The sequence below is a fragment of the Artemia franciscana genome, chromosome 3 (genome assembly GCF_032884065.1).
Source record: "Artemia franciscana chromosome 3, ASM3288406v1, whole genome shotgun sequence".
NCBI classification, from domain to species: domain Eukaryota; kingdom Metazoa; phylum Arthropoda; class Branchiopoda; order Anostraca; family Artemiidae; genus Artemia; species Artemia franciscana.
In genome coordinates, this window is record NC_088865.1 from 34708233 (window position 1) to 34736204 (window position 27972).

General features: G+C 33.6%; 1 protein-coding gene across 4 annotated transcripts in view; it reads right to left on the minus strand.

Annotated features, from left to right (window-relative positions):
• The window catches only part of LOC136025212 (zinc finger protein 570-like), a 45131-nt gene extending 19018 nt beyond the window's left edge, over positions 1 to 26113 (minus strand). Inside the window, exons 1-2 of one of the 4 annotated variants that reach the window (XM_065701027.1) lie at positions 26039 to 26113; positions 681 to 801 (exon numbers count right to left, since the gene is read on the minus strand). In XM_065701027.1, the coding sequence (XP_065557099.1) occupies positions 681 to 705 (25 nt within the window). In that variant the 5' untranslated portion in view covers positions 706 to 801; positions 26039 to 26113. Of the gene's footprint in view, positions 1 to 680; positions 802 to 25752; positions 25913 to 26038 lie in introns of those variants that run through there. The other 3 variants (XM_065701026.1, XM_065701025.1, XM_065701028.1) reach the window with 3 other exon arrangements.
• Positions 26114 to 27972: the final 1859 nt, after the last annotated feature.

Consider the following 27972-nt stretch of genomic DNA (forward strand, 5'->3'; position numbering starts at 1 on the left):
TATTTTCCTTCTTTTCGAAAATCAAGCAAATTTTCTGAGGTTCCTAGCTTTTGATGGGTAGTACAAAACTTAATGAATTTTATATCTTTGGAATCAGAATTAAAAGCCAATTATTTTGATTCAGGCTATCTACTGATATCAAAATCCTGTTTTCCAGAGTTTAGGTTACTAGTGAGAAGTATTACTGCTTAACTACAGTCTGATGCCACAAATTGTTTGAAAAGCCATAATGACGCTGGCCATGCTCCTGTTTGTAGTAGTTTCTGCTCGCTTTCAGTTCGAGTTGATTATTTATTGCAATTTCTGTTCATTTTAGGTTCTGTTTATTTACTGATAGTGATTATTATAATAAATTGTTGTAAAAAACGCAGCACATGCCTCCTAAATCCTTGTTGCGTTGATGGGAGACTGTCCATTAAACTGGACTGAAATCTCAAGGAAAACACCTGACATTTAGAGATTGGATAATACGTTTCAGAAATTTGTCTTAAAAGACGATGGAGGCCAATAAATTACCTTAATTACTGGTTTCAAAAGCCCTTCCGGTGCTGAGGAATACGAACTCCTTTTTTATTCGAGCTTAAAAACAATTATAAATTAATCATATTGTAAAAAACAGACTTTAGTTTTTGAACAAGACAAAAGTTTTATTTAACTCAGTTGCAGCCATTCGAAATTACCTTGCTCAACATTATCTAGCTCCATTCCTTGAAAGACTAAGACCAGAGTCCCAAATGGGGTAAGTCAAGTTCCACAATGATTCTGAAATCTTCAACAGTTTCCTTCAAGAACAGAAGACATCTGAAAAATTGCATATTAATAGCCTTTCTTACATATTGGACTTCGAATAAGGATACTCTGATCATACCACAACAAATATATGAATATACATTAATTGCTTGTGTCATGTACCTAACTAAATGTGAAGCCCAATTTTTTCCGATGATTCTGACTACTTAGATGACACCCCACTCGGAAAAAAAGAAACTTGAAAATATCATTTCCTAATGTTTCCAATTATATTTCCTAATGTCTCATACTGCCTGCTCTTTCTGAAAAAAAAATCCTCTGAGACTCGGAGGTGTCTGAAACTACGAAGATGAATAAAAAAATATCAGCCTTTAAAATAACTTTCAAAGGAGGAACAAAACAGTCCCTTCTGTCATTTAAGCTTTCAGTTCAGCTCCAATCATGGTTGCAGCAGTAGCTGCAACCCAGTAAAGACGGGAACAGCAGTCCCGAGTAACCAAAAATTGAAAATGTGGTTTAAAAATAAACTGATTAACGAGAAAAAAAAATCCGACAAGGGCTAGCAGGTTACCAAAACACCACAGATATGTTTAATAGCTTATATAAAACCTATTTCTCAAATACATGTTCTTTTTGCAAATTCCACCATACAAAAGTGCCAAATGGCACTTTTGATGTCAATTTTCAAGAGGTGGGGCAAGCGGGCAACCAGGACATAGTTGGGGTTTTTATAGCTCACATAAAAGCTATCGCTATGTCTATATGCTTTCTATAAATTCCACCATTTGCAAGTGCCACACGGCACTAAAAATGACTCTTTTACTGTCATGTCTTCATTTGAAATGTTGAGGCTAGTGGGCTATCAGAACATAGTAGAGAGATACTTGATGGATTGTTTACAAGCTACCACTCATATCTGCAAGCTTTTTATAAATTCTACCATCTGTAAGTTACAGCTCTTATTTTATAATATGCATATACTTTCTATTACATCAGATTTTCAATTTTCCGTCCACTTTCATACAAGTTCTTAAATAGTTTTTAAATAATATATTTATAGAACTGTTCTTATTCTTTCGCAATGCCGTTATGTTATTGACCGGGGGATATTTCAAAACGCCTAGTAACGAAAAACAGCGGCTAAATGTGTCAGCTCGGTCTATTTCTGGCACCAATAGGCGGGGGGGGGGGAGGACGACAGAATTGTCATATTACTTCAGCCATGTCTTCATTATGGCTTTTTTAGGCGAGGTTGGCCGAGTAAAAACAGTTTTTGTTCATCGAAAAAGAACTTTACTGAAAAGTGGTTTTGATGTCGAATGCGCCTGAACCACCTTTTGAGCCTTAAAAAGTACCAATGCAGACTGAGGCTGCCTGAAAAGCAAAAGAGCACGGGCGACTTTGCCTAAAAAAGCCACAATGAGAGAATCATTGAAGTTAAAATAGAAAAATTTTCCCTTTTTCAACGCATTCCAACCAATTTTCAGCGTATTTCAGCCAATTTCAAAATTACACTTCGGAAGATGAATGGAGCTGACTCTAAGCTATCGAACAATGGCAACATCTGATTTTACGTAAAAAATTAGAAACTTGAGGAATACAGCAAAATAACCTACCAAAAGCTTGAACAGAGAACGTAAGCATTAAGAATTACCGCTTTCTGAAAGTAAAAAAGTAAATAATGGAAAACCGTAGTTTCTTTTAGACCAAAGGAGAGGCAAATAGCCCCTTATGTACGTACTTAATGATCAGGAGTAAATACAGGAGCAGTATGCTAGTATGCAGTCCGGGGGATACATCCTTATTTGGGCTCTAAAGATTGCCTATGCTAAACTAGAGCATTGACCTGGTGACATTACTTACTTCATTGGATCATTAGTATAATCAAGCCGGCATCTCATTTTCAAATATCTGAACAATTCAGGTATTTCAATTCCTGAACATGATAAACAAGATAAATGCAATGACAGTTATACGAATAATTTTTTTATTTGGGCTGAATGAAACTAGTTTATATTTTTATAGGAATCATACATTAAGTGAATATAAAGCGGGATTTTAAATATATTATATTAAAAGGCGCCGATAATAAATTTCAATAACATTGAAATAAAACAGTAGTGGGGGTAGGGGCTATGGATTTGACAAAACCCATAGGGGGAATACTATTAGAGCTAGTACAAATTCTTCTTACAAAATACAAAATACGTTTTGTACTCTGTTTTGCACAAAGCTTCTTTGAATCAAATGTATACTTTTGTACACATTTTATTCGTTTAAGTTCTCATCAATATGCTTTCCATATATGGAAATTCTTCGTATTCATGTACATTTGGCTCTTCTGTTATTAATAAATAATTACGTCGTTTTTTAAAGGTTTTCAATTAAAATAACCTTGAATATCTAATGTCAAAAAAGCGGGATGAGGATTGCTCACGCTGCTCCTTCGCTCTCATGGATACACCAATAAATTCACATTTCATTTGAAATAAAGTGGTTTACCAAAAATGTTAAAACCACCAAATATTAACAGTCGATATTGCTATATCATAGGTGTATATATTATTTGAAATCGAATGATTTGGTGCATAAGGACCTTTGCAATATGGTCCCTCCATTGATTTTTGCAGTCACCCTCAAATCTATGTTGATACCTGCAATCGCATATATACCTACGCATACCTACGTCGCCCCTAGGGGGTTTTAATACATCTAACCATCGAGAAAAGAATGACACTATAAAAATATTGTCTGATATTAGCAACCGTCTTGCAGTACATTATCAAAATCTCGCCTGATATAAAAAGAATCCTTTATTGCATTATCAAAACCTCATTTGGTATTATCAAAATCAGACAAGTTATTAACAAAATCTTGTATGATATTGAAAAAATCTTACCTGACATTACAAAATATTTTCTGGTACTATTAAAACGTGTCTGATATTGTCAAAATCTCAAATGATGTTGTCAAAACAGATCTGCTATTGCCCAGATTTAACATAGCGCTACGAACTCGTCTCAACTATTATCAAGATTATCAAAATATTGCCAAGTATTACCAAAATGTTGTTTTGTACTATCAAAATCCTGTCTGATATTATCAAACATCTTGCACTAAAATATCAAAATCACGACTGATACAATGCAAATTCAACCTATCAAAACCATTCGTGATAATATCAAAATCTTGCAAGTTATTAACAAAATCATGCAAATATTATCAAAATCTTAAAAGAATTAATAAAATATTTTCAGCTATAATCCAAATGTGTCTACCATTATCAAAATCTAATATGGCACTACCAAAATCATTTCTACTATCAATAAAATTTATCAAAATGCTATCAAAATCACTTCTGTTATAATCAAGATTATAAAAGTCTTGTCAAAATTGATGAAAACTTGTCGGATATTATCAAACATCTTACATTGCAGTATTAATGTCTTACAAGATATTACTAAATCTTGCTAGGTATTACAAAATCTTGTCTTGCATTATCAAAGTCTTTCCAGATATTACGAGTATCGACTCTGGTAATACCTGAGACTTGCAAGTTATTAACAAAATCATGCGTGGTATTATACAAATCTTATCTTATACTTACAAAATATGTTCTGTTACTATCTGATAATTATAAAAATCTTACCTGATGTCAACAAACTAATTTTTGTTTCTATCTCATATTATCAAATCTAGCATGATGATATTAATTTCTTGTCTGTTATTATCAAAATCATAGCAAGTGTTATTCATTTATTTCATTCTACACAGGAGCAAGTCATTGACTAGTTGCGGTGCCTCAATCTTGCTTAGAATTTTCAGAATCTCGTGTATTATTAGCATATCTTATCAGACACGATAAGAATCCTCCACCAGGCATTAACAAAAGTACTTTTTGGTACTATCAAAACATGTCTGATATTATCAAAATCTGAAATGGTCTTATCAAAGTCATATCTCTTATTATCAAATTTAACGCGGTACCGTCAAAATTATGTCTGCAATTATCAAAACATTTCCAAGTGTTTGCATATCTTGTGGGATATTATCAAATCATGTCTGTAATTATCAAACAACTTGTACTACATTATCGAAATCAGACATGGTGAAATGAGAACCCTCTATGATATTCTCAAAGCTTTACATAGTTTTATCAAAATCTTGCAAGTTATTAACAAAATCTTGCATAATATTATAAAAATCTTACCCGAATCTTACCTGATTATCAAATCTTGCCTAAAATTATCAAATAGTTTGTGCCACATTATCAAATCCCATATGACATAAGCAGAATCCTCTATGACATTGTCATATCTTTACCTAGCATTATCAAAATCTTGCAAGCTTTTAACAAAATCTTGCATGATATTATGAAAATTTTAACTGATATTACCATCTATGACTAAAACCGAAAAGATAGCAACACTTGAGGTAGTAAAAAACTGTTGCCATTTACCCTTTTAAATGTAAAACTCACTGAAAGCATCAAGTTTTCATAATATTTGACAAGATTTTGATCATCTTGATAATAACAAACACGATATTTATAGTAATATGTTAAATTTTGTTGATAGTGGAAATGACTTTGATAGCACCGTATTGGATATTGGTAATAACACACGTTTTGAATGTAGTTGAAACATTTTTAATATCAGGTAAGATTTTGATAATACAATGCATGATTTTGTGGGAAACTTGCAAAATTTTGATAAAATCATTTAAGGTTTTGATAATATCATTTAAGGTTTTGGTAATACCATAGAAAATTCTCATTATACAAATCGATATTTTGAAAATATAGTGCAAGATGTTTGATAATATCAGACAGGATTTTGATGGTATCAAAAAGATTTTGATAATACTTGGCAAGCTATTGATAGTCTTTTTAATAATGGACACGATTCCATAGCACTATGTTAAATTTTTGTAATAGCAGACATGATTTTGATCATACTATTTTAGATTTTGACAATATTAGACATGTTTTTTTATACCCGGTTAATACCTGGTAAGATTTTGATAACACCGTGTAAGATTTTACCAATGAATTGTATGATTGTGATAATACCAAATAAGGTTTCGATAATACAACAAAGGATTCTCGTTAGATCAGGAGAGATTTTGATTATGCGGTGTCAAATTTTCGATAATATCAGATATGATTTTGATAATACCCATACAGGATTTTGGTAGTATTTAATAATATTTTGATAGTACAAGGCAAGATTTTGATAACACATATTAGATTTTGATACTAACTTGTATCAAACGTAGGTAATGCCAGAAATGATTCTCATAATATCTCACAAGACTTTGATAATATAAAACATGATACGGTAATATTTCACAGGATTTGGTAATATCGTTAAGACTTTGATAATATCATGTAAGGTTTTGATAATATTTGACAAGATTTTGATAATCTTGATAGTAGCAGACACGATTTTCATAGCAATACATTAAATTCCGTTAATAGCTATCATGAATTTGCTAGCACCATAATAGATTTTGATAATAGCAAACATGTTTTGATTGTAGCTGAAAATATTTGGTTAATAACTTGCATGATTTTGATAATACCATGCATGATTTTGGTATTTTCATAGAAGATTCTCATGTTACCAGTCGAGATTTTGATAATGTAGTGCAAGATTAATGACAAGTATGATTTGATCACACTGTGTTGGATTTGGCAATAGCAGGCACGATATGGATAGCAACATGTCAGATTTGACAATATCAAACACGTGTTGATATTACGAAAAAAATATTTTTTGTTAACAACTTGCAAGATTATGATAATAATACGTGAAGTTTTGACAATGTCATAAAGGATTCTCATTATACCATGTTGGGATTTTGGCAATATAGAGCAGGATATTTGATAATTTCAGGCAATATTTCGATAATATCGCATAAGATTTCGGTAATGCTTGATAATATTTTGGCACCACCATACACATTTTTTTCTAGCACCATTCTGGATTTTGATAAAAACTTGCAAGATTTAGGTAATGCCGGAAAGGATTCTCAAAATATCTCAAGACTTGAAAAGTGGGGGACAAGATTTTGTAATATTTACCATGAATTGGTAATATCATGCAAGACTTTTATTATATCATGTAAGGGTATTGATAGTATTCGACAAGATTTTGACAATCTTGATAATAGCAGACATGATTTTGATGTCACTATGTTAATTTTTCTTAATAGCTAACTGGATTTTTGATGGCATTATATTAGATTTTTGTAAAGCACGTTTTGATCGTAGCTCAAAATACTCTGTTAATAACTTGGAAGATTATGATAATACCCTAAAAGATGTCATTAATAACTTGCATGACTTTGTAAATACAATGTATAGTCTTGATATTGTCCTATTGGATTCTCATTACATTAGTCGTGATTTTGATATTGTAGTGTCAGATGGTTCATAATATCAGAGAAGATGATGATATTTTGATAATATCATCCATGAATTTGGTAATACTTGGCATTAGTTTGGTGATGCTTGGCAAGATTTTGATAATCTTGATTATGCCAGACACGATTTGATCGCATAATATTAATTTAGGTAAAAGGAGACACGATCAGACATATTTTGATATTACAAGAAAAATGTTTTTGTTAATATCAGGTAAGATTTTCAAAAAATCACGCACTATTTTGTTAATAAATTACAAAATTCCGATAATGTTATGTAAAGGTTAAATAATATCATAGAGCTCTCATTATATAATGGGGGATTTTGATAAATTAGCGCATGTCATTTGATGATTTCGGACATTATTTTGATAGTATTACACAAGATTTGGAAACACTTGGGAAGATTTTTATAATAAGACATGATTTTGACGACACCATGTTAAATTTGATACTAAAAGATATGATTTTGATACCACCATTTATGATTTTGTTAATACCATACAAATTTTGATAGTACAAGAAAATATTTTCTTAATTTCAGATGGAGGATTCTTATCGCGTCTGACAAGATTTTGCTAATAATCGAAGAGATTTTGACAATGTCACGCAAGATTGAAGTGCTACAACAAGTCTATGGCTTTCTCCTGTGTTGAATCAAATATATAAATAAATATTACTTGCTATCATTTGGATAATAACAGACAAAAAGTTGCTAGATTTTGATAATATCAGATGGAAACAGAAAATATTTTTTCTTATCAGGTAAAATTGTTATTACAATGCATAATTCTGTTAATAACTTGCAAATTTTAGTTAATACCAGAGAGGATACTTATAATTTCTGGCAAAACTTTGATAATACAAGATACGATTTTGTAATACATAGCAAGATTTGGTAATATTATGTAAGACATTAATACTGCAAAGTAAGGTGTTTGGTAAAAGTACAAATTTTGAATGTAGCAGAAAATATTTTGTTAATGTCATTTAAGACTTTGATAATATCTTGCAAAATTTTATTAATAACTTGCAAGATTTTGATGTTTGTTACAATATGGTTTTGATAGTACCATAGAGAAGTTTCATTAAATCAGTCAATATTTTGATATTGTGGTGCAAGAGGTTGGATAATATCACACAATTTTGAGAGTACCTCACAAGATTTTGGTCATACTTGGACAAAGTTCTTATAATCTTGATACTAGCAGAAACGAGTTCATATTACTACGTTAAATTTGGCAAATAACGTATATGATTATAAAGAGATCATTTTAGATTATGACAATACCAAACACGTTTCGATAGTACCAGAAAATATTTTGCTAATGCCAAGTAAGATTTGAATAATATCATGCAAGATTTTGTTAACTACTTGCATGATTTTGATAACCAAGTAAGGTTTTAATAATGCAATAGAGGATTATCATTATGACAGACGAAATTTCGATAATGTAGTGCGAGATATTTAACAATATCAGGCAAGATTTTGTTATTATATCATGTAAGATACTGTTAATGTTAATTTACAAAATGTTCTGTCAATTTAATGTTCTGTTAATTTACAAAAATATGTAAAGGTTGTAACATAAGTGCTGGAAGTTGGTTTATAATGTGAGTTGTTCTAATTATTTTTTTTTTCTTCTTCTTCGTGTGTTTAGTTGTCGTGTTTTGTGTGTGTGTTATTTTCAAAATAAATATTTTTGTTTTTTCATTCGTTTTGTTTTTTTTCATTGAGAAAGGCTCCCGGACGTGGGATAGAAATATTTAGAATATTTTAAAAATAAAGTGCTGTTTCGTTTTAATTTTTCGTCCGCTTCTTTGTTGAAACGAAAACCCGTTTTTCCAGCTTAATATTTCGTAAAGATTTGAGAATATCAGGGCTCTCATTATACCACATGGGATTTTAATAATGTAGCGCAAGTAGTTTGGCAATTTCAGACATGATTTTGATAATATTACACAATATTTGCAAACATTTGGTAAGATTTTGATAATAACACATATGATTTTGACGGCGACATGTTAAACTTGATAATAAAAGACAAGACTTTGATATAACCATTTCAGCTTTTGATAATATCAGACACGTTTTGGTAATACCAGAAGATAATTTTGCGAATACCAGGTTGAGGATTGTTATCGTGTCTGACAAGATTTGCTAATCGACGAGATTTTGATAATATCGCACAACATTGAGATACTGCAACAAGTCTATGGCTTTGTCCTTTCTCGAGTTTTTATAGATAAATAAATAATGATTGGTATGATTTTGATAATGACAGACACGAAATTGATATCATCATGCTAGATTATGATAGTATCAGATAGTAACAGAAAATAGTTTGTTAATATCAGTTATAACTTTTATTATACCAAGCATGATTTTCTAATAAGTTACCAGACTTAGGTAACACTAGAGAGGACACTCACAAAATCTGGCAAGACTTTGATAATGCAAGACATTAATACTGCAATGTAAGATATTCTACAATATGAGACAAGTTTTTGTAATATTTGACAAGACTTTGATAACCTCGATTATAATAGACATGATTTTGATAGCACTATGTTAAAGTAGTATTAATAGTGGAAATGTTGTAATTGTAGCTAAAATAATTTATTAATGTCATTTAAGATTTTTATAGTACCTTGCATGATTCTGTTAATAAATTGCAAGATTTTGATATTATCACGTATGGTTTTGATAGTACCATAGAGAATTCTCATTATATCAGTAAAGATTCTGATATTGTAGTGCAAGATGTTTGATAGTACCACAAAACGTTTTGGTAATAATTGGCAATATTTTGATAATCTCGATGATAGCAGAGACGAGTTCGTAGTACTACGTTGAATTTGGGTAGTAGCAGATAAGGTTTGGACTACACCATTTCAGATTTTGACAATATCAGACACGTTTGATAGTACCAGAAAATATTTTGCTAATGTCAGGTAAGATTTTGAAAATATCATGCAAGATTTTGTTCATAACTTGCATGATTTTGATAATACCAAATAAGGTTTTGAAAATGCAAAAGAGAATTCTCGTTATATCAGGCGAGATTTTCATAATGTAGTTCAAGATGTATGATAATATCAGAAAAGACTCTGATAATGAAATCCTTTTTCTGGATGGTTAGATGTATCAAGACCCCTAGGGGCAATGTAGGTATGAATGCAAGTGCATGGATCAACATAGATATGAGGGCGACCGTAAATACCAATGGAGGGATCATATTGCACAGATCATTATGCACCAAATCGTTCGATTTTAAACAATATATGCACCAACGACATAGCAATATTGACTGTTAATATTTGGTGAACTTAACGTTTTTGGTAAACCACTTTGTTTTGAATGAAATGTGAATTTTATTGGTGTTTCTATGAGAGCGAAGGAGGAGCGCGAGCAAAAATCATCCCACTGTTTTTAACATTAGATATTCAAGATTATCATAATTGAAAACCTCTAAAAAAATTCATATTAATTTATCAATAGCAGAAGAATTAAATGCAAATGAATACGAAGAGTTTCCAAATACGGAAATCATATTAATGAGAAATTAAACAAATAAAATGTATGCAAAACCATACATTTGATCAATGAAGCGTATCTTCATCGAACTTTGTACAAAACAGAGTACAATTTTTTTTGGTATTTTCTAAGTAGAATTTGCAGTAGCTCCAATAGTATACCCCCTATGGGCGTCGTTAAATCCATAGCCCCCTCGCTGCTGCTTTATTTCAATATTATTAAAATTCTATTCTCGGCGCCTTTTAATTTAATATATTTAAAATCCCGCTTTATATTCAGTTAATGTAGTATTCCTATAAAAATGTAAACCAGTTTCATTGAACCCAAAGAAAAAGTTTATTCATATAACTGTCATTGGATTTACCTGCTTCATCATGTTCAGACAGGTATTTGAAAATGAGATGCCAGCAGGATTATGCTAATGATCCAATGAAGTGGTAATGTAAGTAGGTCAATGGTCTAGTTTAGTATAGGCAATCTTTAGAACCCAAATAAGGATGTATCCCTCGGACTGCATACTAGCATACTACTAATATGAAGTTTTTGGAAAAAGAAGGTGACGTTTTAGGTGGCCAAAACATAGATTGAAATATGAAAAATACAAGATTTAACAAGAAAAAGCCAGACGATCAAAATATTTCAGGTGGGGCGAGTGGGGGGATCCAAAGGTCCTATTTCTGTGTCAATTGCTCAAATTTTATTTCTAATATTAGTGGACTTTCTTAGGGCAAAACTTAGAGTGCATTTTTCTGTTTTTTTTTTTTTTCGGCTTAACCGAGGCAACACTCAATTTTGATTTGACTGCATATATATTCTATTAGCTTAGTTAACCTTTTGTAGTTGTCATTTTGTTATCAGCCATCGATAACAGTATACACTCCTGGGAAATATTACCCCAAATAGGAGGTATAGACTATGGGACCCTATTTCAGGAAAGCCAACATTAACCTATCATCACTTAAATTGCACAATTTTTCACGTGTTTTTATTTTATTAAAAAAAAGCAAAGATTTTTTAAAAGTTTTTCTGAGGAAAGTAAAGAGTGAGGTTGAAACTTAAAACGAAAAAAAAATTATTGCTTCAGAACCTATATAATATATATATATCGACAAAACGAGTGCAAATAAACCAACTGATGGCATTTCTCTATGTTTTTAGGATTACTGAAAACTAGCGCTTAACTGAAAACATAAAAAGAGAAGCATAAAAAACAAGAATATTGACTTAGGAGTCAAAAGTGAGTACGCAGCCTGACCACAACAAACTAACCTTTCACGCTTTTCATGGAATTACGTCGGCTGTGATATCAATCACTTTCAGTATACAATTAAAATTATGTTACAAATTTAAGCATAAAAAATAAATAGTATTTTAATAACCACAGCTTCATTGAACAGCATACAGCATATCAGGTAACTTCTTGGTATCAACAGCTAAACTACCCGTAGTGAGTAATATACAATTTTAAATTATACAAATCAGACTTTCGTTTTACTCAGAATGAAGAAAAAATAAACTATAATATGAACTTCAGAACTCCGGTTAATCCTCTCTAGGCCTAAACAATGGAGAATTTCAAGTTCCGATACAAATTGTAAAGACAGTCTATAGTCATAATACTGTCAAGATGGGTTGGCTTCGGACTTGTCTACAAAACAATCACAAAATGTCCTTCTCAGTACCGAAACGAAACCATTGGACTGAGCTCATTGCGAAGAAGTGATACCAAAATAAACTAAAAAAAAAAAAAAAAGTAACAATCCTAAAATGTTTTATTTTTATTACAGAAAAAAGTGTTCTTTATCGGTTCGCATTTACTGTACCCAAACTCCTACATTGTTTGGTGTTTTTGGCAAAGCGCTAGTTTTCAATAATTCTACAAACATAAGAAAATACCATCAATTCGTTTATTTGCACAAGTTTTATGAGCATTATATTAGATAGGCTCTGAAGCAATAGTTTTCGTTCGTTTTAAGTTTCAACTTCGCTCGTTACTTCCATTATAAAACTTTGTTTTTTAAATTAATCTAAATAGATAAGCCTCACTTTTTTCAAGAAAGCGACAGTGATCAACCTTGCTTCGTTACCACTGTGAATTTAGGGGGTAATGGCAGCTACCCTTACATAGTGCACCTAAGAGCACCATTTTTTAAGAGTACATTTTCACATTTTTAAGAGCACCTTTTTTACGTGTTTGAGACGACAAACCGAAGGATTCTTCTGACTGAATTACCTTCCTTAGAAGGACCCTGAGGTGTGACTCCCCCTCAAATTGATAAACATACACATCTTTAAAATCATTCTCGGTCAAAATCGTTCACGAAAGGGTCTTAAGTGACGCTGATGTTTCAGAGACTATATAGGGAGTAGTCTTGAATATTAATCACTAAAAATTAATTACATTAGTACCTTAAGTTAAAATTTAAAATTTGAGGATGGCTAGCTCAACATAGAGCATCCATCCTATCAATATAAAATACTATCCGGCAGAACGCGCCTAGCTCTAATGCAACTAATACGACTAAGACCGTATCCAGTGGGGGTAGGGGGTTTGACCCCAATCCCTGAAGCGCTCGTCCGACTGATAAAATGCATAAAAACAATTGACGGGGTTTTAAAGTGTTTTTTGTACCTTAAAATGTGGGATTTCGTGGTATTTTTGGGGATACAGGTGTTTTATGAACGATCTCCAATGGTTGAAGACCAGAGCTAAAAATTGACAGAGTGCTACTTGCAAGTGGGACTTTTGTTGTGATATTCTTGCTTTTGTTATATTACTCAACTTGAGTTCTTGTGTAGTGGGTCAGAAATTAATTATTGTTGGTGAAAGCATGCCAAATGCAGTATAAAAGGAAGCTAATAAAATCTGCTGCCTCTTTTCGAAAGCCAAGAGTGCCAGAATGAAGGAATACAGTCATGTTTAAGTTTCTATTATCAGTAGCAACTGTAAGCATACTTGTTCACTTAGAAATGAAAAAAAAGAATGGAGTATAAAAGAGAAAGAAAAAAAATACAACTTCTAAAGAGGAAAAAGCATATAGAAATCAGAAGTAGAAAAAAAAACATCCTACATAACAAAAAAGGAAATTAAGCAAATTAGTTAAACCATTTTTGTACACATTATTCTGGTGTAATCATAACATCTATGAAGCTACGCTTTGCCTTATGTGACTTGAAATCAGAATTGATTGTGGGATACACGAAAGCATGAGGAGATCCAATGGATCTGAAACCAGATCTTATAGTTAGTCGAGGGGCGCAGAACCACCGTTGACAGTGTTAAGGGACAAAACAGGGATAGAACTGACTGATGAAAGTTATTGCCTTTGTTATAAAGCCAGGAGTACCATATGAATGCAGTTATGTGCGAACATTGCAAAACCAGTGCACCTATGAAGCTATGGCTATCCTTATGTACTCTCAAATCAGAGCTTGGTAGTACAGATTCCAAATAAACGCATTAATTGGGAGTGTCTTAATAACGTTGCCATTGGTAGTTTCTTGATCCCTGAGCACTGAGGTGGCGTGAGAAACGCAAATGATGGACAAATGACAAAGCCGAGGTAGGCCTACGCCACGATACGACTATTAGGTACAGGACTATGAGTATTAGATACTACATTTGTCTCTTGGAGACGATATTTATCTTTGGTTTTTTATGTGTCTATTATTTTTTTTTCTACGTTTAAACTATGCTTTGAGTTTGCAGGCAATCAGCTCTTGTGACAAACATTAACAAGAAGATGAACGATAGGAAATTCCTTTCACAAGACTGTGGAATTCTATATTTGAATGAATATTTCAACCCAACGTCCAAGGGCCGTCCTCAGAAAAACATAAATATATAAAAGAAAAGAGACGTACATTGAAATACGATTCTTTTATTTGTTTATGTTTTGCTGAGGACAGCTCTTGGATATAGGGTCGATATATTCTTTAAAAAAAAAATCATCAAAACATTATAGGCAAGTGAAAAAAGAAATCACCAGTGCAACAGCAAAAACACAAAAACAAACGCATACCATAAAACCAAACATAAAAAATAAAAACTATAAAAAATAATAATGAAAAATTAAAAATATATAAATTATTATAGACAATAAATAATGAATAATAAATAATACATAATATATAAAGTATAAAAATTATGATTTGATGTAAATTCAACATCCATATTTCTTGAAAGTTTCACTGTAACATCCTTAGCTTCAGTAGTAACACTAGTAGTAGCCTTAGTAGTAGTAGTATTTGCAGCAGCAGCAGTAGTAGTCGTTATATGTAATTATATGCGCACACTGCCTTTCGGCTGGTTCAACATACCCCTTAACATTCACTGAAAGTTTCAACTTCATACCATTAGTCTCACCAGTAGTAGTCACAGTATTAGAAGTAGTAGGATTATTAATAGTAGCAGTACGCATAGAGTGATGTTGTTTAGTTTAGCATCCCTCTCAATACAGCTTGCGAGTTTTAACTAAGCCCTAAGCTGTTCTGAGGAATTACTCATACACTCTTTTGGCAATCTGAATGAACAAAGTGGTATTTTGATTTAGGGTAAAGGCACCAATGATTCGACAGTTTTTGAAAAAAAAAACCTTTTCAATTCTGGAAGGTTTAATTTCAAGGCTTTTGGTTAGAAAAGGGTTTCATGTAGGATGTAGGAATAACACCTAGGAATCTAACAGTTTGATTAAAAGTTTGAGGTTTTACCAGAATAAGGTACATCATTTTTGATTTTCTGAAATTGGAGCGTTTTCACGAATTAATTCGACAGAAGAAAAAATTGCCTGTTTTCGACACAAGTTGAAACCCAATTCAGCATGTGTCAAAAATACTCCGGAAACTCATGGGCGGATCCTGACGCATTCGACATGTTTATTCTTTTTACTTTATTTCTTCGTTTCTCTTCAACTTTGTTTAATACATAAACATATAAACACTATAGATAGAGATAATGGAAGAAAAAACGGAAAAATTTTCTCAAGTATAGGAACGAATTGGATAATCATATGGAGTGTAATCGTCTGACCTAGGTCATATGAGTCTTTTCTCTTTTTTTCACAGTGTTGCATATATGCCACAAGAATAGCATCTTCAAACACGATCTGGAATGGCCCACATCCTCTCAGCTTTAAAAGACCAACAAAGATTCTTATTTATTCACAGTAAAAATGTCGTCAACATTTGGGCATTTCAAAGTTAATTGGCCATTTTAGTCCACTTTGAATATTTAAATTTTGACTATCCTTCGTCTGGAAAGTCCAGAATCCTTGAAATATACATGTCCTACTTAAGATTACCAGAAATTTGTGACACCAAGGGGTTTAACATGTTTCACTAGCATTTTGGGTGGGCTAGGGTCTTATAAATCGGGAATGGATTTCTAGAATTGTAAGAAATTTATTGTCATTATATATGACTTGGTGGAACTTACTGTCATATGTAAACTCCTAGCTTCATCTAACAAATGTGTAGGATTTTGAGGGGGTTTCTTTTGATTGTTTATATGACATACTTCAAGGATCAGCAGGTAATCTACATATTAACACCTTTGAGACTCTTGCTAATTTCATTAATCAACACTAACAAGGTTCCTTGAGGAATTCCAAGCTAAGTGGGGAGGGTTCAAACAGAATATTTTTGTACATATTCAAATTAAAATTTTATGACCAACCAAGTCAAATTCTTATAAATATCAACACGGTATTAGGCCAAGCTATAGTTCCACAGATGATGGAATAATCTAGCATCAAATCAATAAAATTACGATTAAAAAAAAAATACCTTTTCACTGTTTTTCATGCGGAATATTATTAGAAATAATAATCATCAAAATCTTTCGTTGTTGAGATAGTACCCATTAATTCGACAACTATGTTTTGGTCAGAGGTCCTTGAGTTTCGACACCAAATTTTCTCATCTGTTTTACACGTTCAGTGAAGTTTTGACAGAGTCACCTATATTTTGACAGGGCCTTTTGCTGTCTGTCGAAAATAAGATATTAAGGAACATTTTTACTTGGACAGGTAATCCAATATATCAGGCAAGAATTTTCGCCACTTGGAACATAGTTTCGTCAATATAATATTTTATGCTATTTTAATTTTATTTTATTAAGAAAAAGCCGATGTACCTACATTTTAGAGAAGATCAGATGTATCTTGACGCGTTGGTGCTGATCCCAGCTTTTTTGCAAAAACATAACCAAGTGAAGACAGTTTGAACATTACATAGCTAAAAATTTGTTGGGATCTCATTTTGTGTCGAAAACAGCAAACAGATTGAATTAATTATTCTTTTCTTATCTGGGAGTATCAGATAGTGTCCACGTTTCACACTGTAAAATTATAATGACGGCTTCAAGAGATGATGTTCCAAGTCACGATTAAGCAGAGTTATCCTGTCTTGAAGGAAAATTTCATCTGTGGTTCCGAAATTGCACTTTCGAATAATTGGTGCCTTTACCCTAGTTCAACATCCCCTAAACATTCACTGAAAGGTTCACGTTAATAACCTTAGCCTAAGTAGAAGTAGCAGATATAGCAGTATTAATACTAGTACTAATGGTAAAACGCACATACTGCATTTTTGTTAGTTCAACACTAACCACAACATAGCATGAAAGTTCTAACTTAATGCTTAAAGCTATTTCAAACTACTACAACTAATACTACTAACAACTCACCGCAGCACTAAGCCGCCTGATGTCAACACAGATAGGCACCCTCCTCCTCCATCCCAATCTATTTAAAGCCTTTCTTTTTACACCCTCCCAGGAGGTTCCCATTTCCTTTAAATCTTTCTTTATGACCCCGTCTCAACGCAGACAAGGACGACTTTCTGTTTAGCCCTACGGTTGGCTGATAAGGACAATCTTCGGCAAATCTCTGAAAGTTCATTGATTTTGCTCCAACTTTTATCTAGGATGCTTAAATCATCAGAATAATCTAAGATCAAGAGAGTTTTTCCTCCCCATTTGATTCTATGGTCTCCCATTACCTTTCCTTTGCTTCTCAAGATAAAGTCCATCAAAATGATCCATATAAAGGGGGATAGAACACAACCGTGCTTAACTCATGATTGAATACAAAACCACCTGCTAACCTCATTTCCTACCTTAACTGCAGCAGTATTATCCATATACACAGCACCTAACCACTTTAATGAATTTATCTTGTATACCACACAAGCATAAGACTTACTAAAGCTCTTATATCAACAGAATCGAACGCTTGCTCATAATCTATAAAACTAAGGACCAAGGGTGTTTGACAACTCAGGCGCTTCTCAACTTTTTTTCAGTTCAGTTCAATCGGGTTTATTAAAAAAAAATTATAACAGTCATAACATACATAATCTCTCATCTCTATGCAAAAACTGCATGCTGAGTCCCATATCACCTCAAAAATAAATACGCGCTATGGCTCACCCTCCACTTCTTGATACAACCATGGCCCCTACCAAAAAAACATCCTTACAAGTCCCCGCCTCTTCATCCAGGAGCAAACCACTCCAACCCCCACAAAACAAACTCAATAATAACTAAAATCACTTTTCTAATTAGATTCTTTATTCAAATTAAACTAATTCAAAACAAGATAATTTTTTATTCTCTTTTTGAAAGAACCAAGGGAGCTCCTACCTCTCAGTTCAAGCGGTAGGGTATTGTAAGCCTCAGCACAGACGATGTAAGGCGAAAAGTCCGACCTCACTGTTGGCGTATGTCGAATATGGATCTGTGCAGATAGTCTTGTAATTGGAAGGCGCTGTTCGGATACCAAACGGAATAGATTCCTAAAAGGCGGTGGAAGCTAGCCGGAGAGGAATCTGAAAGCAAAAACTAAACAAGAAAGCTCAAACAGCGATTTCAGCGAGATATAATCTTCTGTGTGTTTGATGATCTTCAAGGCATTCTTGTGGATGGAATCCAGTTTTTTCAGATGGGATTTGAATGTCGATTGCCATACCATTGCGCAATACTGCAAGTGGGGTCTAATGAGTGCATTGTAGAGAAGGATAAGGGTTTTACGTGGGAATGTTTGCTTCAGTTTCTTCATGATACCCAGATTCCTTGAAAGCTTTAATTCTACAGCATGGATGTGAGGAAGGAAAGAAAGGTTTTCATCAGCTATTACTCCTAAATATTTTGCACATCCATTTACTGGTCATTGAACCTGTCCACGAGACGTCACAATTCCTGTTATTTCTGGGTGAAGGGTTCCTACCCTAGAAAATAGTAGGATGCAAGATTTTTCTACATTGATGACAAGTTTGTTGGCATCCATCCAAAGATAGGTCTCTTCTTTGATGTTTTCAAGCTTCTGCTGGAGTGAAGGCATATCGAGTCCATGTGTCGTCAGCGAATGCTATAAGTTCATCTTGCTCGTTAGATGTCCTCAGATGTTTGATCAAAGCATAGGTTACAGCATTTTTGGTCGTCATGATTCGGATTAAGGATAAGCGTTAGGTCATTTACATGGACTAAAAACAAAAGAGGACCAAGGATTGATCCTTGGGGCACACCAAATTTCACAGTAGTGTCGTTCCTTGGGTCGTCACCAATATAGATGCACCTATTTTGAAGGTAAGATTCAAACCATTGAAGGGCTATCCCTCTCACTCCAATATGTTACAGCTTTCCCAGTAAGATTGTATGATCCATACTGTCAAACGCTTTCTTGATGTCAATCAATATAGCAGCTGGCAGAAGACCTGAGTCAAGTGCTCTGTTGATGAATAAGCTTAAGTATGCCAGAGCATCTTCTGTTGAATGACTAGGTCTGAAGCCAAACTGACGACTATTAAAAAATCCTTTTTTTTCGAGAAACTGGTAAAGTAGTCTTTGTAAGGGTTTTTCAAAAACTTTTGAAAAAACAGATAATATGGATATGGGTCGGAAGTTTGATGGATCGTCATGAGGGCCACCTTTATGCAGAGGGATTATTCTTGCTTTTTTTAGTATCAAAGGAAAAACACCACTTCTTAGAGACATGTTTATCAAATAAATTAATGGCTCTAGGATAAAAGGGAGGACTGCTTTCAGGGCTTTCGTGTGTATCCAGTCAAATCCAAATGCTGATGTGCCTTTCAAGGTCTTCACAATTAACTCTACTTCAGTTGATGTCACAGGAATTATTGCCATTGATTTGGCGCATGCTGAGCCAAGGTAATGCTTGTAGGGTTTGTGGGGACTTTTCGCAGAATTAGATGTAATTCCTCCTATCCTTGCGAAAAATGTACTGAGTTCTTTTGCAACCTGAGTGGGTTCCATAACAGCCTCCCTGTTGACAAAAAGTCTGGAAGGCAATTCTGCTCTCTTATCATTTGGTTGCAAAATCGAATTAATGACCTCCCAGACTTTTTGTCCATCCTTCCCACTTTCCAATATTTTATTATTCACATAAATTCTTTTTGCTTTCCTCAGAACTGAATGAAGGCATTTCTTATACGTCTCATATCTCTCTAGGTTTTCTTGGTTTGGGTGGTTTCTGTAATTTGCCCATTACTTATCTTTCTTATTTATGCATATGAGTAAGCTTTTGGTAACCCATGGACATATTGGTGTATTTTTTCTTCCATGGTTTCTCTTTAAAACAGCATGTTTTATATGCAGCTACAAACACATTGTGGAAAATTTCAAAACCTTCATTCACATCTTCATTTGCTAGGACAATGTCCCAATAAACTTTTTTTAACTCATGGCTAATTCAATATTTTGAAATAGCCATTTTGTTTGCAATTGTCCAAACGGCATATAAAATGCCTTCAGGGTGGCAAAGCCCCCCACAGCCCAGGGACAACGGTTGTGAGTTTTGCCTAAGGGTATATAAAGTTCTTATGGAATGGGTGGTCACATAAACTTCAGATTGGATGGGACTCGTTTGATGGGAAGTTGGAAGTTACAGTGCCTATTTTGTGAGTCAAAACTTAATGGAGGGCAGCCAGCCCACCCCCAAGCCTATCATTCCCTAAAAAAACATCTGATCAAAAATTTAAGAAAACTATTTGTATGTTAAAAGGTCCACTGATTGTCTTTGGGGATGCCAACCTCCACATAGTCCTCAAGGCAAGGGCTGCAATTTAGGTAATTTGCTCATTGCTTCCATATAACCTACTACTACTACTAATAACTCACTACAGCACCAAGCCGCCTGAGGCCAATACAGCTACGCATGCTCCTCCTCCAACCTAATCTATTCTAGGCCTCCCTCTTAAAAATTCCCAGTAAGTTCCCATTTCCCTTAAATCTTTATTTATAACATCCTCCCAACCCAGACGAGTGGGTTGGTGCGCTGGATTCGGGATCCTGTGTCTGAGAGGACGTGGGTTCGAATCCCGGTGTACCCAATTCTTCAGTTTGGGACGGGGGTCAGTGGCGTGATCCTGTAAGCTTAGCCAGAGTCGACCCAGCTCTAAATGGGTACCTGGAGAAATCTGGGGAAGGTAAACAGGAAGGGTGTGCGAAAGCACAGGTTGGCTGGCCCCCAACCCCCCATTGCACTTCCTGGCTGAAGGGCCAAGAAACAGAGATCAGCACCGCTGGTACGGACTGTAAAGTCTAAATGCCGCATCCTTTACCTTTTTTTTTTAACCCAGACGAGGACGGCCTGCTTTCCGTGTAGCCCCAGATGGTTGGCCAAAAAGGATAATCTTTGGCAAGAATGTGGCCTAGCCTCATCTGGAGAATGTGGCCTAGCCATCTCAACCTTTCTTTCATTATAGCCCTAGAAAGCGGGATTGAACCACATTTTTTGTACAACCTACTGTTTGAAATACAGTCAGTCAGCCAGGTGTTGAGGATGTTTTCTCAGGAAAACATCTAGTAAATTTTTGTCTGCTTTTTGAAGCGCCCATGCTTCAGAGCCATATTTGACCACTGTCATCATTGTAGCTTCCAATATTCTCCATCTTGGTTTGTAGACTTATCTTCCTATTCTTCCAAACTTTTTTTTAACTGTGAAAAAACACCCTGACCCTTAGCTATTCTACTTTTAACATATTGATTGCTCCCACCATCTTTGCTATTAATGTCACCAAGGTAAGTGAAGCTGCCGACCTGATCAATCTTTTGTTACCCAACATCACCTTTTCATCTTCATTTATTCCTAGTCTTCTTAATATTAATTTTTAAGCCTATTCTAGCACCCTGAATTTGCAAAACCTCTAAAAATTCATTCATTTTGCTCACACTTTCATCTAATATGCTTAAATCATCAGCATAATCTAACTGAGACCCTGCCTATTTGCTTCTGTAACTGTAAGTAAAACTTATCTGAGTCACTGGTATCTCCGTCAATCAGTTCTACAATGGCATTTGCTACTATAACGGATACCCTGAACTTTTTAGTCAAAAAATGAGCAATGAGTATTATATTATCAATACCTTCCCAGCCTAAACAGGACTAAACAGCTTCGTTGTTCATCATGAGCCCTACTCCTGTCTGTGTACCCCATCCTTCCTGCCTGAGTGAAAAATTCTATATCACCTGTTTTCTTGCTTCCTACCCCTGGGAGATGAGTTTCAGTTCGTCAGTCAAAATGTTGATAGGACAGTTATTTTAAACGTCATAACATTCCAAGTTCCAATCTTCATGTTCTTTAAACCATTGAAATTATTTTGGCCCCAGGAAAAGCAATGATCCTGGATACCAGCACATGATAGGGATAACATATTTTTTCAAGTCTACATTGAAGTGCTTAAGCCGGCTTTGAACAGGACAGCAGGAAGTCCCTGAGACCTCCAATAAGAGTTGAGGCTTTGATCAAACAGATAGTTTTTTTGTTCTGTCAAACTTGTAGGTGAAAACACTCCAATTTAAGAAAATCAGAGCTTTCTACCCTTTTCTGCTAAAACTTCAAATTTTTAATCAAACAGTTAGATTCCTAGATGTTTTTCCTATATACTGAAAATCATTAGATTAAGCCTTCCAGAGCAGAAAAAGTGTTTTTTGTTTTTTTTTGTTTTTTTTTCACAAAAAAAGTCAAATATATGAAGGTGAAATTTTCAAGGAATTTTGAGGGGAGAAGATGAACTGAATCACAAGACACCTTCTATATATAGGTTGTCAAAAGGGCATAACAGCTACATGTTAGGACCAGTTTGGTGTGTGAAGTTGAAGTTAACAGGGCTTGTTGCAGGGGATGTTAAACTAATCAAAAGAAAATATTTGCATCCTAATGCTACTGCTTCTACTCATACTACTACTACTGCAGCATACAGCTACTACAACTATTGCTGCTAGGTAAGCTAACAGTATTATGGTAAAGCTTTCAGGGAACAATTGGGCAGATGTTGAACTAAATCAAAACAATGAGCATGTATATTTTAAAGAGGTGACAAAGCAATACCTCAAGAGTAGCTGGCATTATAAGTTGTGGTGAATTTTGAACTAGCAAAAGGCACTATGTGTATACTATTAATACTACCACTATAGTTACTCTAACTAACAATACTGGGGGTATTAAGGTGAAACTTTTTCAAAACAGTTGGGAGAGTTTTAATTAAATGGAGGAAACTATATCCATACACGTTTTTGAAAGGGCATATAAGCAATATCATAGCCAACAATGCTCTATAATAGCTAGAAATATCACTGACACTTTAAACTTTAGCTATTTTGTTTAGAAATTAAAATTACTAGTGCTGTTTTTAAAAGCCAAAAGAGATTACAGGATAAGCAGCCCTCCTATCAAGCCCATTCATTTTCCAACCACATCTAGTCAAAACTTTGAGACAGCCATTATGTTTAACATAGTAGAATGGTCAAGGAACTACGTCTCTTGAAAATTTTGTCAACCCCCACAATTAGACAATTGACCCTTCTGCTTTAAAACTATATATTGCTTTAAACAAGTCAAAAGGCACTGTGTGTAGGGTTGCCAATAAACACCTCTGCAATATATTTTTGAACAACTGTGGGTATAAAGTTGCAACTTTTAGAGCTACTACTACTAATAATTCTGCTCTTATAATTTAAATAAATCCAAAGAGTGCAAGTGTATCCAGGTTGTCATAGAGCATGGACGGATTTTTTCTAGAATGATATTAAGTTTTATTTTTTAGTTCAACTCAAGGAAGTAAAAAAAATTAAAATACATTACTATTTGTGCAAGGATTAAAAACTGTTGAAAAAGCTTCTCCAAAATACAAAAAGCAAGCAACACAATGGATTCTTGTATAAAAAGACTTGTAATTTAGCTTGTTACATTTGTTTGAAAAGCTTGTTTTCTGGAAAAGGTTTTTTAATTATTTATATATATATATATATATATATATATATATATATATATATATATATATATATATATATATATATATATATATATATATATATATATATAGAAAACCTTTTCCAGAAAACAAGCTTTTCAAACAAATGTAACAAGCTAAATTAAACCAAAATCAGCAGAAATAAATTCAAATGACCTCCCAAGCATAAAACTACCACAAATCACCATCAATAAAGAAATAAGTAAAAAAAAAAAAAAAAAAACAGAAATTACAATAAACAACTGATTTAAACTCCAGATGAGCAAAATTACCATCAGTAGGTCTGACAACCCCCATGCCTTCTCAAGACCAGAACATAATTTGCACCTTACTGAAAACAAACTATATTTTAAATGTTTTCCCTTTTTTACTTTAATAAATAAAGTGACAATTAAAACTTCAATGGATAAACATAAATATATGTATATTATACTCAATTTTTTTATGGTTTAATGGTAGTTCTTTATTTTTCTTTCAAAAAGAACTTGTGGTAAAATTTCAGACAAACTATATAAAATAATAATTTCTTTCTATAGTTTTGGGTATAAAATTGAGTCAAAACATTGGTTCCCCACTTACTATTTCTTTGTAGATACATTTTATAACAGTTAAATGATTCACAAACATTCTTTTGTCATGATTAAGTTGAATAAAAAAAAATATGACAAAATAAAGCTTATGGATTACATAATATTTACAAAATGGACTTTATAAGGAAATAGTAAGTGTGAGACAAATGTTTTAACCTTTTTATGCCCAAAAACAATGAAAAACATTATCATTTTCAAAGGTCAAAAAAAGACTTAAAACTAATTTTGCAAGGAGTTAAAACTAATTGAGCCTAAAAAATGACACTGAGTAGAAGCTAAGTTCCCTTTACTCATAGGTTCATTTATATTAACTGCTGCTTATTTACCTACTCTAGTAACAGGAATAGCATTTTTCTGTTACTAAAAGAAAAAGTTCCTGTTTTCCTAACAGGAGTGGGCTATCTTGGCAATAGCCTCCCTTCCCAAAGTATTTTTTGACCCTGGATTGAGATACCATCCAATGGCTAATTTGATAGCAAATATATAGGCCTATATACATACACACAAATCTTTAAATTAGCTAACCAGCCTACCAGTATTATAGGCCTAGGAGCCCAGCTGGACATAAAGAAACATGTTTAGAAAACAATTCTTACTCCATAATATGCACAATAATCTAAGTTGACACATCTTACAGGGAAAGAACCTTTATCTTCACTACTTTCCTTGTTTTTGCAGTAGCCTATTTGTAAGAAATTCATGAATTTTGTACAACCTAGCCTATATATTTACAGTGTATATATCCAACCCCCCAAAGTGCATATATATGCCTAACATATATGAATATAAATATAACATTCATTTGAATCACAAATTAACTTTACCCCACATTAGCCATATGGTGGATATCACCCCATATTGGTTACTGTTAAGTTTTATTTCTTTCCAAGAGAGTGAAAAGGAGTTTGTCTAGTATTTTAACAAGCTTGATACATGGAAAGTTTTCTAAATTAATTCTAAAAGAACTTGAGCTTGCTCCTTACTTTTCAAAGTACCCTTATCAGTCCCTTTCAATAGCCTTCCCTTATTCCTGTACTGTTCAATAAGGAAGGACAGGATACTTATCCTGACTTTCTTGATAGAATTTGATAATTAAGGGAATGAAAACAAAATTACTTGAAGATTTAAGCACTGAGCCTACATTAATCTTAGTAATGCAATTAAAATAGCTCAGTTACCTTGAAAACGTCTTTACTCACTCCAACCCAGCTTTTAAACACTTCAGAGATTCAAAAACTGCATCTTTACTGAACTTCCAAACAAATTTTATACTCTAGCCTACCTAGTTTTATCATATTTATGCACATGCTTTTGATAATTTTTAAATTTTTCGCCCGGTAAAAAAGCATGAGTCAAAACCTCAAAAGAAATTCTTTGGGGTCCATTCTTTACGGAAAATCCTTGTGAAATAACTAGTATAACCTGGGTGATCAGAAAATAGATACTAAAAAAAAGTGCTTTTACTTTTGTCATACTTATCTTCTTCTTGTCATACTTTGATCGAAGGACTTCACTTGTCCGTTACGACCTCTTCTTCTTGTTGGAGAACAAGGCTCCAAAAATGATTTCGTTACGAGGTTCCAATTTCAGAATTTGTATGAGGGTATATCGTTCTTTGTCATCTTCTCCTCCCTTCTGTTTGGTTAGTGGGAAGTGATTCAACTTAGCAATTCAACAAGTGATACTTTAGCGTAAAGAGCGGGACGTTGAGGAGGGGACAACCTCTTTCATATACGGAATAATTTCTGTTCGTTTTAAGTTTCAATGCCGCTGCTTACTTCCAGTTGAGAAAAACTAATTTTTTTAAATTTAATTTCTGAACATTTTTGGATTAATGTATGTTTTGATTTTGAATCATCGCACATGAAAAATTAAAACGAAATTTGCATATTAAATTTTTTGGCCAAATGGCTTTCTCATGGTTTTGATCGGACAGTTTTGATTAGAAAAAAGGGATAGGGGAGGAGGCCTAGTTGCCCTTCAATTTTTGGTTTCTTTAAATGCAACTAGAACTTTTTTATAACGTTTTTATAAGTAAAAAATATATGTTTTTGCGAAATAACTTACGTAACGAATTTCTATATTCGTATATTTTTATTACGTATACGAGGGGGTTAGCCCCCTCGTAATACGTAGCTCTTTACACTAAAGTTTGAATTTTGTCCTAATTCTTTAAGAATGACCCCTGAATCACAAAAGCCATAGAATAAATAGTTCAAGTTACTAAAAGTACTTTAGTGTAAAGAGCAAGGCATTGAGAAGGAGAGGAATGTCCTTATATTCGTGATAATTTCTGTTCGTTTTAAGTTTTAATGCTGTTCCTTACTTCCAGTTGATTTTTTTTTTCATTTATTTTCTCATTGTTTCTTTTTCAATAATGCTAAAAAATCCTGCACCCCTTCGTGGAAATTCTTTTCCCTCATGATAAATTCCTCCATGGAAAAATCCTCCCATGTAATCCCTTCCCATGTACCCCCTCCCAATGCGTAAAAGTCCCCCTAAAAACGTCTGTACACTTCCCAATAACTAGTAGTATATGTAAACAATGGACAGCGTTTAAAACTTTCAGCCCCTCCTCCTGGGACTGTGGGGGATTAAGTCATCGCCAAAGACATAGTTATTGAGTTTTTCAACTACGTTGAACAAAACGGCTATCTCAAAATTTGATCCGGTGACTTTAGGAAAAAATGATCGTGGGAGGTGGCCTAGGTGCCCTCCGATTTTTTTAGTCACTTAAAAAGGGGAATAGAACTTTTAATTTCCATTAGCATGAGCCCTCTTGCAACATTGTAGGACCACTGGGTCGATAGGATTACCCCCGGGAGAAAAGAAATAAAAAGAAAAATAAACCCGCATCCGTGATCTGTCTTCTGGCAAAAATACAAAATTTCCACATTTTTGCAGATAGGAGCTTGAAACTTTATCAGTAGCGTCTTCTAATACGCTGAATCTGATGGTGTGATTTTTGTTAAGATTCTATGACTTTTAGGGAATGTTCCCCCTCCCCCTTTTTCTAAAATACGGCAAATTTTCACGGGCTCGCAGCTTTTGATTAGTAAGACTTGGTAAGACTATGAAACTTATATACTTAAAAACAGCATAAAAATTCGATTCTTTTGATGTAACTATTGGTATCAAAATTCCGTTTTTTAGAGTTTCGGTTACTATTGAGCCAAGTCGCTCCTTAGTACAGTTCATTACCATGAACTGTTTGATGAAGCAGGAAACGAGGAAACTTTTACTACGTTCGTTACCACGAGCTGCTTGTTATGGCCTTTACTTTTCTTTGAAAAACTTCTTTTTGGAAAGTTTTTTTTTAATTCATATAAGAAAAAGTTAATGAACAAGGAGCTAAAAAACAACCCATCGGTCATCATTTAGACGTTATTTCTTTTTCA